Source organism: Callithrix jacchus, chromosome 7 (genome assembly GCF_049354715.1).
Source record: "Callithrix jacchus isolate 240 chromosome 7, calJac240_pri, whole genome shotgun sequence".
Classification (NCBI taxonomy): domain Eukaryota; kingdom Metazoa; phylum Chordata; class Mammalia; order Primates; family Cebidae; genus Callithrix; species Callithrix jacchus.
This window is the reverse complement of record NC_133508.1, coordinates 52,797,564-52,816,732: the sequence shown is the minus strand read 5'-3', so window position 1 is coordinate 52,816,732 and position 19,169 is coordinate 52,797,564. Positions and strand designations below refer to the sequence as shown.

The following is a 19,169-nucleotide window of genomic DNA, read 5'->3' as shown; positions in this document are numbered from 1 at the left end:
ATCCCAGGAAGGCAACAAGGTTCTCCTTGTGCTCAGGGAGGTTAGGTCTCTTGTCCAAGGTAACAGTTATCCAGAGAAAAGACCTGGCTGGAACCTGGGTCTCCTGAGTCCCAACCATGCCTCCCATGTGCCTTGCTTGCCGAAACACCCCGACTGTAGTATGACGGTGCTGTGCAATAGTGACACGTTGGGCTTCCCCAGAAGGCCCCACCCTGAGGTCTTTTAAGCTATCCTTATGCCAGCTTATTTCTTGTTTTTTGGACTTTTCTTCTTGGAGACAGGGTCTCACTCCGTCACGCAGGCTGGAGTGCAATGACGCAATCCTGGCTTACTGCAGTCTCCTGAGCCCAAGTGATCCTCCCACCTCAGCCTCCTGAGTAGCTGGGACTACAGGTGTGCACCACCTCACCCAGATAATTTTTGTACTTTTAGTACAGACAGAGTTATGCCGTGTTACTCAGGCTGGTCTTGAACTCCTGGACCTAAGCGATCTGCCTGCCTTAGCCTCTTAGAGTGCAGGGATTACAGGTTTGAGCCATTGCACCTGACCCATTTCTGGTTTTTAGGGCCCTGGATACTAGGGTGAATTGCTAAACGAATAATGATAATAAAATTCTCATCAAGGTGTGATTTGCATATTATCACTTTATATGATACTATTTTCCTTCTGTGATGTTTCCAAGTCTGAAATAGTCCCAGGGACTTCTTTTGGTTAGTTATTTGCAATCACCTGCAGGAGACAGACAAGAAGATCGTCAGGTTCACCTGGCCACAGAGCTGTGTGAGGCTGTTCCCATCTTTCTCCTCCTGGCTAAGCTATTCACGTGAGTCACAGGCAGCCCACACTGCAGTCGCTCCTGCCTGAGGAGTTCTGATGATGTTTCGGAAGAAAAGATGCGATCACAGCTTTTCATTAGAATCTTCCTGTAAAGGGGGCCTTACACAGGTGTGGCCTTCAGGATAGGGGGCCTTTGAACCCCTAAAAATTACATGCCAAGTGTGTGGATGGCATATTTTTAGATTTCATTTGTTTCTCAAATCAAAACTGCTGTTTGCAAGACAGTTATGCACTGTGGTTGGGGCTGTAACTATTTCCAGAGGCTGTTGATCAGTGTCTGTTAAACATGTTTTTTTGGTTTTTTTTTGAGACAGAGTCTTGCTCCGTTGCCCAGGCTGGAGTGCAGTGGCTTGATCGCAGCTCACAGCAACCTCTGCCTCCCAGGTTCAAGTGATTCTCCTGCCTCAGTCTCCCGAGTAGCTTGGACTACAGACGCTTGCCACCACCACGCCCAACTAATTTTTTGTGTTTTTAGTAGAGATGGGGTTTCACTGTGTTAGCCAGGATGGTTTCAATCTCTTGACCTCGTGATCCGCTCACCTTGTTCTGTTGCCCAGGCTGGAGTGCAGTGGTGTGATCTAGGCTCACTGCAACCTCTGCCTCCCATCTTCAAGTGATTCTCCTGCCTCAGCCTCCCAAGTATCTGAGATTACAGGTGCACACCGCCATGCCTGGCTGATTTTTTTGCATTTTTAGGGGTTTTCCCATGTTGGCCAGGCTGGTCTCAAACTGCTGACCTCAAGTGATCCACTCGCCTCAGCTTCCCAAAGTGCTGGGATTACAGGCATGAGCCACAGTGCCTGGCCTGTTAAACATTTTAGTTTGTCAATTTCATGATTCAGTGCTGTGAACTGCAGGAGATCCAGCTGCTACAGCATAAATACTTAGACCAGTGTGCAAGAATATGTCCAAAGATGTTCATTGCACAATGTAAGAGTAAAAAACAGGAAGCATGAAGGCTTCATTAATTATATTCAAACTATGGAATACTGTTTAGCTGTTCAAAAGAATGACACGAATGTACTGACATGTAAAATGTGATAATGTGTTAAGTGAAAAACAGCTACAGAACAGTAAAGACTCAGATCTCAAGTTCTGGTTAAAAGACAGTGTATATCTATGTATATATGTAGATATATATGCACATAAAGTTGAGAAGACCACACACTGAGCTGTTAACAATGATCGGCGGGGCACAGTGGCTCATGCTTATAATTCCAGCACTTCGGGAGGCTGAGGCAGGTGGACCACCTGAGGTCAGGAGTTCGAGACAAGCCTGGCTAACATGGTGAAACCCCATCTTTACTAAAAATACAAAAATTAGTTGGACATGGTGGTACGTGCCTGTAATCCCAGCTACTCGGGAGGCTGAGGCAGGAGAATCACTTGAACCCGAGAGGTGGAGGTTGCAGTGAGCCAAGATCGAGCCGCTGCATTTCGGCCTGGCGACAGAATGAGACTCTTTGAAAAAAAAACCCCAAAACAATGATTACCTCTGGAGAGTGGGGTTGAGATGTAAAATGAGGGGAGACTTCTACTTTTTTTTACTCGATACACTCTTAATTTCTTTTAATATTTTTACAAAGAGTTTGTGTTACCTTCTGGAAAAAAAAATAATAAAAGCCAAGGATTGCTGAAGGTTCATGTGTGGCTGTCATTCAATGGACATTTGTTGAAAGGACGAGTGCCCTGGGCCACCTGTCTCCTCTACTTCTCTGCCCTTATCTTTTGTTGGCACTTCCTGACCTTGGCTTGTCACCTGTCTGGGTTTATCCGGGCAGGTGCTCTCAGGCACCCCTAGGGCTCTGGTGGTATGTGACTCCAGGCTGCACACAGTGTGTCCCTGGGCTGGGGCCACTGCAAGATTTCACTAGCCCCTCTGCAGCTGCTAGGGGCAGCCCCCACCCAAGGGCAGCTGGTTGCTTGGCTCTCCCACTTCTGAAACCCATTACCAGGCATCTGTGCCCGTCCCGACTGCTCTCCCATGAACATAGGGCCTCTGCCCAGCTGCCTTGCGAGGTGTGCTGCCCCATGGATGCCTGCTGCCATCTGGCCATGCTTCGAGATCTGGCCTGCTCTGTTGGGCTTGTGTCTGTTGCTGGGAACAGCTGATGCTGTGAACAGCTGAGGCTGGGACAACAAATTGGGACAATTGCCCCTGCTTCAGGTCCCCAGGGTGCTGCCAGGACCAGCTGGACGGTGACTCCTACAGCAGCTGGGGCTGGGAAAGGGTCTTAGGATTTGGCTGGGCAAGGCCCCTAAGCAGCCTTTCACCCAGTCTCAGGCCAGGCTCCTTCCACATGTGGGTGCTACCAATTCATCTCTCTCTCTCTCTCTCTCTCTCTCTCTCTCTCTCTCTCTCTCTATATATATATATATATATATATATATATATATATATATATATGGCACCAATTAATGACAAATGGCTATCGTCTTTTTGATTTTCCATTTTTCTCCAAACTTTTTTGGATTCTCTGTGACCACTTGGCAAAAAGATGCCAGCAGACAGACAAATGAACAAGGAGCTGGCAAGAATCAGTGGGAAAACTTGAAAGCGGCCACCTGCTTATTTTGCCAGTTTCCTTTTCCTCCTGTGACCACATGTTCATGGCTGCAGTTTCATATTTGGTTTAATAAGGGTCAGTTTAATTCAGTTTGACACTTCTCTGCAAATTAAACTTAGTGAAGTCAGATGCCAGCTTTCCCCTTCTTTAGGGTCTCTGCCCCAAATACCACAACTCCCATTTGCTCTAGCGCCTAAAAATGTCGAGGAGTCCTGGTGTAGTTCAAGTCCCATTTTACAGGAGAGCAAACTGAGGTGGTCCATAATCAGCACAGAGCGTCCTCTTCCCTCCCAGCATCCATTACCAGTCATGGTGGCTCCTCTGCCCTCTCCCGGGCACCCCTTTCTTGTAACAGGGTTTCCTGTTCTGGCTGCTTTCACCAACTGCTGCATGTATCCATGGCTGCTCCTTAATACTGATGTTGTCTATGATTATCATTGTTTTCAGAGACAGAGTCTTGCTATGCCACCCAGGCTGGAGTGGTGCGACCTTGGCTCACTGTAATCTTGGCCTCCCGGGCCCAAGCGGTCCTTCCATTGAAGCCTCCCAAGTAGCTGAGACTACAGGCACACACTACCATGCCTGGCTTATTTTTATTTTTGAGACAGAGTTTTGCTGTTGTTACACAGGCTGGAGTGCAATGGTGTGATCTCGGCTCACTGCAACCTCCGCCTCTGGGTTCAAGCAATTCTCCTGCCTCAGCCTCCTGGGTAGCTGGGATTACGGGCATGCACCACCACACCAGCTAGTTTTGTATTTTTAGTAGAGACAGGGTTTCTTCATGTTGGTTAGGCTGGTCTTGAACTCCCAACCTCAGGCGATCTGCCCGCCTTGGCCTCCCAAAGTGCTGGGATTACAAGGGTGAGTCACTGAGCCCAGCCATGTCTGACTAACTTAAAAAAATTTTTTTTGTTAAGACAGAGTTTCGCTATGTTGCCCAGGCTGGTCTTGAACTCCTGGAGGAGTTCAAGCAGTCTTCCCTCCTTGGCCTCCCTGAGTGCTGTGATTACAGGTGTGAGCCACGGCACCTGGCCTGTTGTTTTTAATAAATAATTTTAATGCTTATTGTTGTAAACAAATGTGTGTTCATTGTTTAAAAAAATGAGTTAGTGTGGAAGCTCAGAGGAGACAACTCTCTTGAGTTTACATTTATAAGAACGGGGGACCAGCTCAGCTTTATTTGCCTGGGATGGTCCCCGTGTAAAACAGGTAGCCCTACATCCTGGAAAACCTCTCAGCCCTGGGCAAACTGGGATGGTTGGTCACCTTACAGAATAGCTGGAGGACCCTTCAGGGAGGAAGTTCCATAATTAATGCTATGGGGGGGTCTCAAAGTATCAGGTTTGGGACTTTGCAGATAAATATAACCATTTATAGCACTGGATAGTAGAGTCTGGGCCACACACAGATGAACAAAAATAAAATCACCATTTCTATGGAAGCCACTCATTTCTTTTTAAAGCCAGCCTCTTCTTGCCCAGGCTGGAATGCAGTGGTGCAGTCTCAGCTCACTGCTATCTGCTACCTCCGTCTCCCAGGTTCAAGGGATTCTACTGCCCCAGCCTCCCAAGTAGCTGGGATTACAGGTGTGCACTACCACGCCTGGCTAATTTTTTTTGTATTTTTTAAGTAGAGTTTTACCATCTTGGCCAGGCTGGTCTCGATCTCCTGAGATCAGGTGATCTGCCCGCCTCAGGCTCCCAAAGCGTTGGAATTACAGGCGTGAGCTACCGTGCCTGGCCTGAAACCCACTCTTAATCCCCGAGGAGTGTCCAAACTCTTTGGACAAGGCCACCCTCTATGTTCCTTTTCATTCAGTTTTACGACATAGAAATTGTGCACCCATGGGAGAGCCCAGCAGTTGCCAAGGTCTGCAGCCTCCTCCAAGGGGTTCCAATCTAGCTCTCAAGAGGAAGGAGGCAGTTCTCAGTTGCCAGGTGGGCATGGCACGAGGCCGGGTGTGCAGGGCAGTGCCCTGGGGCTCAGGGCTGGTCCAGTTCTTACCGAATTGATCCAGTCAATGTAGTTGGAGACCCGCGTGAAGACGGAGGGCTTGTGGTAGTAGTTGCAGCCGAGGGAGGACCCGAAGCTGACGATGCCATGCACCTCCCAATGGCCACCAGCCACATGGCAGTTCAGCGGCCCGCCGGAGTCTCCCTGAGGAAGGCCAGAGTTGTAGGGGGGTAAAGGGAGAGGAAGGAACTGTCCATTGGGACTACTGCTCTCCATGCATTTCTTTCTTTTTTTGAGGCAGAGTCTTGCTCTGTCACCAGGCTGGAATGCAGTGGCGCTATCTTGGCTCACTGCAACCTCTGCCTCCCAGCTTCAAGTGATTCCCCAGCCTCAGCCTCCCGAGTAGCTGGGATGACAGGCACATGCCACCATACTCAGCCAATTTTTGTATTTTTAGTAGAGACGGGGATTCACATGTTGACCAGGATGGTCTCAATCTCTTGACCTCATGATCTGCCCGCCTTGGCCTCCCCAAGTGCTGGGATTACAGGCGTGAGCCACCACGCCTGGCCTCTCCATGCATTTCTATTGTTCTGCTGCAGGTCACTGTCCTCTCAAGATGGTACCATCATTCCAACAAGAGCCAACACTTAATTCTTCCTGTTTGCCCAGAGTTGAGCTAAGCATGTTCTATGCCTTATCTCATTAATCCTCACAAAATCCTATGAAGGAAATATTTGTAGCATCCCCAGGCCACTGAAGAGGAAAAACCGGAGTCCCGAGTGATTGGGACTTGCCCAAGGTTGTACAGGCAGTTTGTAAAGGAGCTGAGACCACCTCCCAGAGTTAAGCTGCCAGGCTCTTCTCCACTGGCTCTGTCTTCCAGTGGGTGGTGTGGTCTATGTGGGCAGAATACATAATGGGCACAGTGTGATCTGAAGGGTGGTGGAACTCCTTCCTACTCCATCCCCACTTCACTGCTAAGTCTACCACAGAGCAATTCCTTTTGCTTAAGAAAAGGCTTCCAGGAAGGCTTCCATGGCAGCTACCTGAAGGGAACACACTGGGCCATTAATGAAAGTAATTCAACAGAAAAACCATGAGTCATCTTAGAAAGGCCCTAACCCAGGGAATACTTTCCTTTGGCTCCCTTGCTGCATAGAGAAAAGGATACAGAATAGCAGTCATGAGAGACCTTGATGAGACCCAGGGAAGGTCTTCCCAGCAGTGAGATGGGTGGACATTACAAGGAGAATCTCAAAACAAGAATGTGGCGCTTGCGGAGGCGAGGCCATGAGTTCAAGGCCAACCTGAGCAACCTTACAAGCTCTCGTTGATTGGCAAAAAAAAAAAAAAATTCTTTAGGCCGGGCGCGGTGGCTCACGCCTGTAATCCCAGCACTTTGGGAGGCCGAGGTGGGTGGATCACAAGGTCAAGAGATCGAGACCATCCTGGCCAACATGGTGAAACCCCGTCTCTACTAAAAATACAAAAAAATTAGCTGGGCATGGTGGCGCGTGCCTGTAATCCCAGCTACTCAGGAGGCTGAGGCAGGAGAATTGCCTGAACCCAGGAGGCGGAGGTTGTGGTGAGCCGAGATCGCGCCATTGCACTCCAGCCTGGGTAACAAGAGCGAAACTCCGTCTCAAAAAAACCAGGCTGGAATGCATGCAGTGGTGTGATCTCGGCTCACTGCAACCTCTGCCTCCTGTGTTCAAGTGATTCTGCTGCCTCAGCCTCCCGAGTAGCTGGGACTACAGGCGCCTGCCACCACACCTGGTTAATTTTTATATTTTTAGTAGAGGCGGGGTTTTTCACCATGTTGGTCAGGCTGGTCTCGAACTGCTGACCTCAAGTGATCCTCCTGCCTCGGCTTCCCAAAGTGCTGGGATTACAGGTGTGAGCCACTGCGCCCAGCCAAAGATCAGGTTCTGTTATGTCTGGAACGTATTTCCGGGTGCTTCTGCCAGGAGGTGGGAGGATGGACCTCTGGAGGGATGGACCTCCATAGCCTCTTTCTATCCCTAGCCACATTTTGTCATGGAGCAGGGTCCCTGATTTTTGGTACTCACGTTGCAGCTGGAGATCACGCCATCACCCCCAGCACAGATCATATTGGTCTTCACGGTGCTGCCCCACCAGCCAGAGCTGGAGCAGGTGGCATAGTCCACAACCAGCAACCGGCCCTGCTGCAGGATGTCAGGAGCAGCCCCGTTGGCTGAATGAGACCAGAGAGAAAGGATTAGGGATGCAGGAAAGCCCAAGAAAAAGGAAGTTGTGGACCCCTACTGGGTTTCCCTGTTACTGTCTTCCATCCATTGCAACATGGGAACAGCCATGTGTCGATATACTGTGTCCTCACAGTTGATTGGTGCAGCAGTGAACACCTGACTCAAGCTAAGCCAATGAGCTCCCTCCCCTGGGATTTTGAGATGGGCACTAAGAAATTCCGGTTCCAGAGGACCTAAATCTGGGAAGCTGTTGGCCATGACTGACATTTTCATTTATGTAGAGAAAGAAGTAGACCCACAAAGAAAAGAAATTCTAAGGGAGGGTCTTGAGTTTCTTACAGGCTTTCAGACCCTGCTTCTAGCCTGTTCCTGATGCCTGGCTATATCTCTGCCCTGGGTTTGAAACTTTTTTTTTTCCTTTTCAGAATTTGACCTTGTTTCGATGTTATCCAAGGGTTGGAACTTTTAAATCCTTATAACAATTCCCCCCACTTTTTATTTTTATTCTTGCTGAGCTAGATCCATGGCTTTCTGTCATTTATCTGCAATAAGAAAGTGAGCCTGCTGGCAATTAGAGCCCCCTACTTGGGAAAAATATCCTGGTGTGGTGAAGATAGGGTTTTCATAATGGCCCCTAGTGACAAAGCCACCATCACCTTTATTGCTGTTACCACAGCTATGGTGGTAAGGATTAGATTAACAGAATCGTTCACTTGCGATTGAAGCCTAGGGAAGTTCAGCATCTGTCGGGTGCAGTGGCTAACCCTCTAATCCCAGCACTTAGAGAGGCCAAAGCAGGAGAATCACTTGAGGTCAGGAGTTTGAGACCAGCCTGGCCAACATGGCGAAACCTCATCTCTGCCAAAATACAAAACTTAGCCAGGCGTGATGGCGCACACCTGTAATCCCAGCTACTCGGGAGGCTGAGGCAGGAGAATCGCTTGAACTCGGGAGGTGGAGGTTGCAGTAAGCGGAGATCAATCCACTGCACTCCAGCCTGGGCGACAGAGTGAGACTCTGTCTCAAAAAAAAAAAGGAAGTTAAACGTCTTGCTTAAGATCACTCTAATTGGCTGGGTGCCGTGGCTCATGCCTATAATCCCAGCACTTTGGGAGGCCAAGGTGGGTGGATCGCCTGAGGTCAGGAGTTCAAGACCAGCCTGACCAACATAGTGAAACCCCATCTCTAATAAAAATACAAAATTAGCCGAGTGTGGTGACACATGCCTGTAATCCCAGCTACTTGGGAGGCTGAGGCAGGAGAATTGCTTGAACCTGGGAGGCAGAGGTTGCAGTGAGCGGTGATGCCATTGTACTCCAGCCTGGACAACAAGAGTTGGGAGGGGGAAGACCTCTCTAATTAATAAGTAACGCTTGTATAACATCTTGCAATGTCTGATGCATTTTCATGTTTCACCTCTTTTAGTCTTCACCAACAATATTCTCATTTTGCAGATGAGGCAACTGAGATTCAGAAGTGGCTTGCCCAAGGTTTCACAGTGACCAGCAGAGCTGGGTCTAAAAGCCAAGCATTTGAATGCTTCCCTGCTCTCACTGTCTCAGATGAAATGCACCTGCCCCAGGGTTTTCTGGGGAGACAAATAGGTGGTTGTGCTAATATCTTAATAAGCATAAAATGCCTCTTCCACCACCGCTCTTCTCAGGATTTTATGTGTCCTTGTTTTGTAGCTACATGGGTCAAGAGGGAATGAGGATTTATTCGAGTGCAGCTGTGTGGACGTGCCTCTAGAAAAATGTCATTATACTTGTGGGTTTATGTCATTATGAAAAAAGCATCACTCATCTCCTTCCTAGAATCTTCCAACCTCTGGCGATTTTACAGGGGAAGGGTGAGAACTCTGTTCCTCTTGGTGGCCTGCGGTCTTTGGATCTCTGACCCTTGGAGTCTGTGTCAAAGGAGTCCCACCCTCAACCAGGTTCTGAGTAGCAAGACCAAATGGCCCAGGGGACAGCTTTTGCTGTGGGACAGGGAGGGTCCAATGAGGACTGCAGGAGCCTTTGTGGAGCTCCAGAGGCCTCAGGTCATGGAGGAAATGCTGTTCTGAACTCCAGCCTTGGGCCATACAGAAGATGTCACATGGTGGCCGTAACTTTCTTTCCATCATGGGAAGAGTGACAACAACTAATGTATAGCACCTACCATGTGCCAGGCACTGGACTCAAGGCTTGCTATCGATTATCTCCTTTAATCCTCTTGACAACTCTGTGATGTAGGTGCTATTAAAATGCCCCCCCCCATTTTTTTAGACTGAGTCTCGCTCTGTTGCCCAGGCTGGAGTGCAGTGGCGTGATCTCGGCTCACTGCAACCTCCACCTCTTGGGTTCAAGTGATTCTTGTGCCTCAGCCTCCCGAGTAGCTGGGATTATAGGCACACCACTATGCCCTGCTAATTTAAAAAATATTTTTAGTAGAGACAGGGTTTCACCATGTTGGTCAGGCTGGTCTCGAAGTCCTGACCTCAAGTGATCCACCCACTTTGGCCTCCCAAAGTGCTGGGATTACAGGCATGCAGCCCCACTCCTGGCCAATTATGCACATTTTACAGAAGAAAAAAGTGCAGATGGAGAGACTTAATAATGTGCCCAAGGTGTCACGGTTATTAAGTGGAAGAGCTGACATTTGAACCTACACAGAGATCAGCCTATCCCATCCTGCCTCTCCAAGACAGCCACACACCCTTTGAGGACAAGTTAGGTGAGAGGCCCTGGCAGGACAGGGGTGATGTCACCTCCCTTCCCTCCCAGGCCTGGGGGCTCCTGGGTCTCACTTACTCTTTAGCCTTCCCCAGCCCGTGACATAGCAGGGGTAATTGTTGGGTAGGATGGTGCCGGCAGGAGGGAGGCAGGCCAGCTGGATCTTGTTGGTGAGGGAGACGGGGTTAGCCAGTTTGAGCATGGCAATGTCGTTCCTGGGTCAGTGCAGAGGCAGAACAGGAGGACAGGGTTGACTTCTTCTGCCCCATGGGTCTTTGGAGGACTCTGGGACCTTGTCATCATTCCCTGTACATTACACTAGGCCACCCTGACAGGCAGGGCACCAGGGCATCTTTGAAAACACAGAGGGCCTTGTTGAAAGGAGCAAGGCAGGAGAGATTGTGCCCGGCTCCACTGACAGTTGCGAGGTCGGCAGCACTGTCCCTGTGTCCCCAGGACTTGGCATGAAGTAGCTACACAGTCAGCGGACGAGGCAGTGCAGGCTTTACTGGCAGGACCCCCAGATCCCTCTGGCAGTCTTTGCTTCTCCCTCCCCAGCTCCCATCCCCACCCCAGACATCTTTGGAGCTTCTTCCCCCTCCCTATAGAAGAAGCAAACAGAGTGTGGTGGGGTTGAGACCCTTGCCTCCATGAGACCCCCACCTGTTCCCTGACAACCCAACCCCCAGGTGCACCCAGACAGCAACGAACCCTTTGGAGAGCTGGCTGGAGTTCCATTCCTTGTGCACCACGATCGTAGAGACCTTGACGGCCAGCGAGCCCGTCTCCTCAGTGGAGAGGTTTTGCCGGCCCAGCACCACGCGATAGGTTCTGGAGGAGCTGGGAGAAAGGGGGGCCCAGGGAGAGGGTCACCTCCAGAGGCCAGGCTTTAGATAATGCTGGGGATAGATCCAAGTGACTGGCCGCTGTGTGAGCCACTAGGTGGGGCTTGGGGATCTTTCCTCCCCAGGACAATCAGTTAATTACAATAGAGACTATACAACGTAAGAACTATGATCATATAATTGTTACTGTGCTAACTATAAATGACAACATAAAATACAAATTATAATAACACAAACGTTATGGTATTATGGAGGGAATGAAATGAACGCAGAGAAAACAGGAGTCATTTACCTTCAAGGGAATTTTTCCCACCTTTCCTTTTCAGATAGGGAAACTGAGGCCCACAGAGGAATAACTGGCCCAGAGTCCCACAGTTAGAGAGAAGCCAGGACTCCTGATTGTAGGCCTCCATTATTTTCCCCAAAACCTCATAGAGCACCTTATAAATTAGATGGGAGAAGGGATCACTCTGGGTAGGGAGTCACACTGACCCAGCAGAAACTCCGGTGAGATCCAGCTGTGATGAGCAGAGGTCACAGACAGAGGAGGATAAGTGAACAACGTTGCAGCACCTTGTGGGCCTTTATAATTCATCTGTAATTTAGAATTAGCTTTCACTGAGCACTTACTAAGTGCCAGGCCCTTTAGTGAATCAACTCATTAAATCCACGCTAAATTCTGTTACCTCATTTTCTGCAGGTGTTGATATTGAAGCTTTGAGAAGTGAGTTAAGTTGTTCAAGGGAACCCAGTTCCAGACCCAGAGGCCACACTTAGTATCTCCAAGAGGGCGGAGGTTGGGCCTTCCCCCTCTCCTCCTCCTCCTTCAGTACCTGGCACGGGACAATCCATCCATGCCATGTACTAACACCAATGGGCCAGCACACTTAGCCATCGACTGACTACAGCTGTGTCTTGGCCAGTCAAGTGGTTATTTGCAAGGCTTTTTTATGTAGCATGGTTCATTTGAGCCCCCAGCTCAGAAATGGGCACCGGCTTGTGAGCAGGCCAAGTGCCCGGGGAACGGCAGTTACCTGATGCAGTGGGCAGCCGTCAGGACCCAGTTGTTGGCGATCAGAAACCCTCCGCAGGTGTGGCGCCACTGGCCACTGGAGCTGTACTGCAGAGAGGCCTGGGGAGAAGCACAGGAGCTCTGTGGCTGTGGCTGAAAGAGCAGGGCCTCCCTGCACTCCAGCTTCCCAAGAACAGGGCTAGGACAAGGGTAAGGGGGAGTGAGGCATTCACCGCAGGTGCAAAACTTAAGGAGACACCTAAAACCTCAGCCATCAAGATAAAAAAACATTTTAATGCAATGTATATTTAAAATAAATCAGGCCAGGCACAATAGTTCATGACTATAATCCCAACACTTTGGGAGGCCGAGGCAGGAGGACCGGTTGAGTCCAGGGGTTCGAGACCAGCCTGGGCAATGTGGCCAAATCCCATCTGATATGGTTTGGCTGTGTCCCCACCCGAATCTCATCTTGAATTGTAGTTCCCATAATCCCCATGTGCCATGGGAGGGACCTCGTGAGAGGTAATTGAATCATGAGGGTGGTTACCCCCATGCTGTTCTCGTGATAGTGAGGAGTTCTCATGAGATCTGATGGTTTTATAAGGGGCTCCCACAGCCCTTTTGCTCTGCATTTCTCCTTGCTGCTGCCGTGTGAGGAAGGATGTGTTTCCTTTCCCTTCTGCCATGACTGTAATTTCCTGAGGCCTCTCCAGCCATGCTGAGCTGTGAGTCAATTAAACCTCTTTCCTTTATAAATTACCCATTCTCAGGTATGTCTTTATTAGCAATGTGAGAATGCATTAATACATTGTCTTTACAAAAAAAATATCCTGGCTGGGTGCAGTGGCTCATGCCTGTAATCCCAGCCTTTATTTTATTTTATTTTTTGAGCTGGAGTTGTGTTTTGTAGTCCAGGTTGGAGTGTAGTGGCTTGATCTCGGCTCACTGCAACCTTTGTCTCCTGGGTTCAAGCGATTCTCCTGCCTCAGCCACCAGAGTAGCTGAGAATACAGGTGCCTGCCACCATGCCTGGCTAATTTTTTGTATAAAAAGTAGAGATGGGGTTTTGCCATGTTAGCCAGGCTGGTCTTGAATTCCTGACCTCAGGCAATCTGTCCACCTTGCCCTCCAAAAGTACTGGGATTTTAGGTGTGAACCACTGCGCGTGGCCTCTTCTCCACTTTAATAAAAGCTTCATGAATTTTTCCCCCACTGCTATGTGCCAGGCACTTAGAATAGTGCCTGGTACATACTGGGTCCTTAACAAATGATTACTGATTAAGTGAGTGAATAAGTGAATGAATAGAATGAAAGAGATCACCAGGGGCAGCGATCTTGTCTCTTGCTGGTCTATTTCTCCCTGAAGACCAAATTCACTCATAGGAACATGAGGCTGCTGCATAAGTGGACTTTACTCCTCTGTCCCCCAGCCCGTCACATTTTTTTTTTAGGTTAAAAAATGGTTTCTGGGCTGGGCACAGTGGCTACTCAGGAGGCTGAGGCAGGAGAATCATTTGAACCTGGGAGGAAGAGGTTGCAGTGAGCTGAGATGGTGCCACCACACTCCAGCCTGGGCAAATGAGTGAGACACTGTCTCAAAAAAAAAAAAATAAATAAAAAGGTTTCTGTTTAGGTTGACAGTTTAACGAGTGTGGGGTAGAACTTTAAGGTGGTATGGGTTGGATGTGCTGGCTCATGCTTGTAATCCCAGCACTTTGGGAGGCCGAGGTAGGCGGATAACTTGAGGCTGGGAGTTTGAGGCCAGCTTGGCCAACATGGTGAGACCCCGTCTCTACTAAAAATACAAAAAATTAGCTGGGCATGGTGGCGCATGCCTGCAATCCCATCTACTTGGGAGGCTGAGGCAGGAAAATCACTTGAACCCAGGAGGTGGAGGTTGCAGTGATCTGGGATGGCACCACTGCACTACAGCCTGGGCGACAGAGTGAGACCCTGTCTCAAAAAAAAGAACGTTAAGGTGGTGACATTTGACACTGTTTAGTCTCTAATGAAGCTGTTCCATGCCCTTCCCCTTCCTTTATTCCTCCTCCCCTGTCTTTCAATTCCCTGCCATGGCCAAGCAGAGGGGAGGGAGGTGACAGCACCATGGGGACTGCTCTGATCAGTGTTCCTATAACTGCGGGGGAATGATGATCTGTTTGTTGGCAGATGCCTCCTTTTCTCTGAATGTCCTTGTTTTTAATTAGCCACTCGGTATTTCTCCACTTGATATTTCTCGTTTGTATGACATTAAGAAGTCTTAGATGAACTGACTTTTAAAAAGATGTTTAAAATTAGACAAAGTGAAAAAAGTTACTTAAAAGGATGTACCCCCCCAATTTAAAAAATAGGCTGAAACCATCCCACAGATGTGAAATTTTGTCCAGGTAATATGTGTTATTTGTGGCCAGCAAAGTGTAGCTAAACCAAATTTGAATCCTCATTCACCCCAGGGTAACTCAGTGCCTTTGGGCAATTCTGTAACCTTTCCAAGTCCCGGTTACCTTCTCTGGAAAATGGAGAACATAAGCCACGGTGCAGGCCTCTCACGGTGATTAATAGTATAATTACAATAGCTGGCCAGGCACAGTGGCTCATGCCTGTAATCCCAGCACTTTGGGAGGCCAAAGCAGGCGGATCACCTGAGGTCAGGAGTTTGAGACCAGCCTGGCCAACATGGTGAAACCCACCTCTATTAGAAATACAAAAAATTAGCTGGGCGTGGTGGCATGCATCTATAGTCCCAGGTACTTGGGAGGCTGAGGCAGGAGAATTGCTTGAACATGGGAAGTGGAGGTTGCAGTGAGCCGAGATTGTGCCACTGCGCTCCAGCCTGGATGACAGAGTGAGATGCTGTCTCCAGGAAAAAAAAAAAAAACTGCATCAAAAATTATCCTTTTTGGTTAGTAAATTATTGTTTTTTTTTTTTTAAGAAAAATGATTTTTTTTTGTTTTTTTTTTTTTTGAGATGGGTTAGCTATGTTGCCCAGGCTGGTCTCAAACTCTTGGGCTCAAACAATCCTCCGGCCTCATCACCTGGATAGCTGGGATTACAGGTGTGTGCCACTGTGCCTGGCTGGCTGCTAAGTTTTGTGCTACCCTCTTAAAATTTGCCCCCAGAGTGAATGTCCTACTTGCCTCCTCTGAGTCCCCACCCAGCTAGATCTGCCTATTATCTAAGTAAAAAAATGTCCCTAGGTAAACAGAAGCATGAAGTGTAGGGACTCCTCAAAGACTAACATTACTGGTTCTCAAGGCAATAATACCTTTGTGCAAGAGAGTGAGGCGGGATTTCTGTAGGCAGCAATGATTAGTTCTCAGCACAAGTGTGCCCCATGCTATGGGGCAGTAGCAGAGGGACTGTGGCCCTTCTTCCAAATTCCTGGGGAAGAAATACTGAGGGACTGTGAGACAAGCAAAGGAACTGGCAGAAGTACACAAAGCCAAGTATATAAACTGTGAGGCTGAGGTTCAGTGGCTCATGCCTGTAATCCAAGCATTTTGGGGGTCTAAGGCAGGAAGGTAATTTGAGCCCAGGAGTTCACAACCAGCCTGGGAAACAGTGAGACCCCATTAAAAAAAAAATTAGCCAGGTGTGGTGGCATGCACCTGTGGTCTCAGCTGGTAGGGAGGCTGAAGTGGGAGAATCACTTGAGCCTAAGAGCTTGAGGCCACAGTGAGCCATGTTTTACCAGCCACTGTACTCCAGCCTGGAGGCAGAATGAGACCCTGTCTCAAAAAAAAAAATAAATAAATAACTATGGCTGAGCGCAGTGGTGGGCGCCTATAATCCCAGCAATTTGGGAGGCTGAGGCAGGTGGATAGCTGGATCTCAGGAGTCTGAGGCTGCAGTGAGCTATGATTGTGCCACTGCACTCCAGCCTGGGTGACAGAGCAAGTCCCTGTCTCAAAAAAAGAAAAAATTGTGAAATATCTGACATCATTCTATCATTGACAATCTTTTTAAATTTTTTTTAGACTGAGTCTCACTCTATCACCCAGGCTGGAGTGCAGAGGTAGTCTTGGCTCACTGCAACTCCCACTTCCCGGGTTCAAGTGATTCTTGTGCCTCAGCCTCCCGAGTAACTGGGACATGTGCCCACTACTATGCCCAGCTAATTTTTATATTTTTGGCAGAGATGGGGTTTCACCATGTTGACCATGCTGGTCTCAAACTCCTTACCTCAGGTGATCTACCCAGCTCGGCCTCCCAAAGTGCTGGGATTACAGGCATGAGCTGCCATGCCCCGTCTATCACTGACAGTCTCTTAATCAAGAAGCAGGTGAATGAATGCTGGCCTCTATAAACACAGTGGCTGCTGCATGGGTCACTCTGAATGGTTAAGGCTAGTGGACTGCTAGTTGCTCTTCCTACATAAGTTAGAAACTCATCCTGATTCAGCTGGGTTTTCTCCCAAAGCAGATTATGTCAATTATACTTGCAATAATGAAATTTGATTAAATGTGTAACCAGTGAAATAAGAGTTCAGAAAGAGATGTGATTTATATGGAACCAAAGTTAAATCTTTGGAAGAGACTGGATAATAATGATTTTTTTTTTTTTTTTTGACAGAGTTTTGCTCTGTCACCCTTGCTGGAGTGCAGTGGCGCAATCTCAGCTCACTGCAACCTCCATCTCCCAGGTTCAAGCAATTCTCCTGCCTCAGCCTCCCAAAGTGCTGGGATTACAGGTGTGAGCCACCACGCCTGGCCTAATAACCATGACTCTTAAAAAATTGCTGTTGAATTAGTGTCTGTGAGAAAATTGAAAGATTGGAGGGGGAAATGTCATAAAAGTATGAATGGGGGCTGGGCGCGGTGGCTCAAGCCTGTAATCCCAGCACTTTGGGAGGCCGAGGCGGGTGGATCACAAGGTCAAGAGATCGAGACCATCCTGGTCAACATGGTGAAACCCCGTCTCTACTAAAAATACAAAAAATTAGCTGGGCATGGTGGCGCGTGCCTGTAATCCCAGCTACTCGGGAGGCTGAGGCAGGAGAATTGCCTGAACCCAGGAGGCGGAGGTTGCGGTGAGCTGAGATGGCGCCATTGCACTCCAGCCTGGGTAACAAGAGCAAAACTCTGTCTCAAAAAAAAAAAAAAGTATGAATGGGCTCATAACTTAGATTGCTTTGTGAACGTCTCAAAGTTACTGCTCTGCTTTAAAGAAATGGACTTGTAGATGAGATATTATGGGAACTGGTTTATATGAAAAAGACAGTTAAAAACTCAAAACATTGGTGAATGTATATTTACATAGCGTAAAATAAAATGTTTACAGCATATATGTTTGATTTAAAATAATTTCTTTATAACCGACTTTTCAATTACTCATTCCAATTACATCAGGTAAATGAGATTTTACTATATTTGTTTACGTCAACATAAACTTCACACATTTCTCTTGAAATTCCCACCATTAACACGTCTTAGAAATTTGTGCCTGTGCCACATGCGGCAGTTTAGTCTTGATATCACTATGATTATATCAACTTAAGAAAACATTTATTTTCACTGGTAACATTGATTTGCCTGTAGTTAAAGATTAATCTGCAAAAATGGCACTGATTGGTTCCTTAAAGCAAGGAATATTTGCAGAGCTTGTCTTGAATGGTTCATAGGAAATGGTACATTTGTAAGCAAGCCTCTGATTGGTTAATGGAGTAATACTATATTTGTAAATCTGCATATGAGCAGTGGGGAGGGGACAACTCCTTACTGTAGGTGGAAGAGGCACCTCTCCTTCCACTCCCAAGGTTGGCCAAGGCCACAGAAATTTTTTTTTTTTTTTGAGACAGAGTCTTGCTTTGTCACCCAGGCTGGAGTGCAGTGGTGTAATTTCAACTCATTGCAAACTCTGCCTCCTGGGTTCAAGCGTTTCTCCTGCCTCAGCCTCCTGAGTTGCTGGGATTACAGGTGTGTGCCACCACACCCGGCTAATTTTGTGTTATTAATAGAGGTGGGTTTCATCATGTTGGCCGGGCTGGTCTCGAACTCCTGACTTTAGGTGATCCGCTCACCTCAGCTTCCCAGAGTGCTGGGATAATAGGCATGAGCCATTGCGACCAGCTGCAAATGTATCTTATTGGTGAAGTTGCCTGTGCTGCTGCTCTCTGAGTCCCCATCAATCCTCACTTTTGCCAGCACAATAGACCCCATGGTGGAAGCGCAGAGTGGGATGTAAAGGGAGGGGGCAGGGAGGGAGGAAGTACAGTGTGGTCAACTCACCTGCCAGGGCCAGCTGTTGGGCCTCGCATCTTCACCTCCAACCACCCTAGACACGTTGGGCGGGTAAGCGGGGTCCCCACAACCGAGGGCTGTGAAAAGACAAGGGTCTCGAGTCTGGGAAGCAGCAACCTGCACCGTGTAAACTACACTTGCTGCATTCTGAACTCCTCAATAGAAAACCCTTGCTCTGGAAGGATCCCAAGAGGTCATAGGATCCTGCTCTTTGCTCCAGTTCTTTGAAACTCCATTCCAGTTTTCTTATAAATTCAGGTCTGAATGCAGTAGGAGTTGGGAGGGGGCGAGACGGGAGGACAGAAAGATCCCATGCCCAGCCCCACCAGGGGATGGGAAACCAGTCACTCTGGGTGACAGGGCTTACCTCCAGCCACCAAAGCGGTCAGCAGTAGGGTCCTAATCATGGTGTGTCTGTGGGAGTTCTGTAAGTGTGGGCCTGGATAAGGCCCTGGTTTTATGAACGAACTTATCAGTGAGAGATATACTAGGAGCAGCCAAGATGGGGATTTTCTCAAAGCCTAATCGAAAAAAGAGCTTGTGTCCAAATATTTTTTTTTTTCCATTTTCTGCCAACTGTCCCCCTAGCAATACTTTGAAAAAGATGCCAAAGGTACATATTGGAATGTGGGTTCCATCTGTTTCGAAGAGATTAAGTTATGTGTTAGGGAAGGAAGAAACATACTAATTGTTGGTCGTTGGAGTTGTGTCTCTCCACCCCCACCGCGCCCCGGGTAAGACTAAGGAGAGTTGTGTTTTCTTTCTT

General features: G+C 48.2%; 1 protein-coding gene across 1 annotated transcript; it reads right to left on the bottom strand.

Moving 5' to 3' along the window:
• Window positions 1–629: 629 nt before the first annotated feature.
• CELA2A (chymotrypsin like elastase family member 2A) lies at window positions 630–18,832 on the bottom strand. Its single transcript, XM_002750314.5, has 8 exons — window positions 18,771–18,832; window positions 18,392–18,480; window positions 12,183–12,280; window positions 11,015–11,143; window positions 10,382–10,518; window positions 7,431–7,576; window positions 5,410–5,562; window positions 630–730 (listed from the first exon to the last, which is right to left on the bottom strand). Exons 1-8 carry the CDS (start codon window positions 18,808–18,810, stop codon window positions 713–715), a joined length of 810 nt encoding a protein of 269 aa, XP_002750360.3. The 5' UTR covers window positions 18,811–18,832; the 3' UTR covers window positions 630–712.
• Window positions 18,833–19,169: the final 337 nt, after the last annotated feature.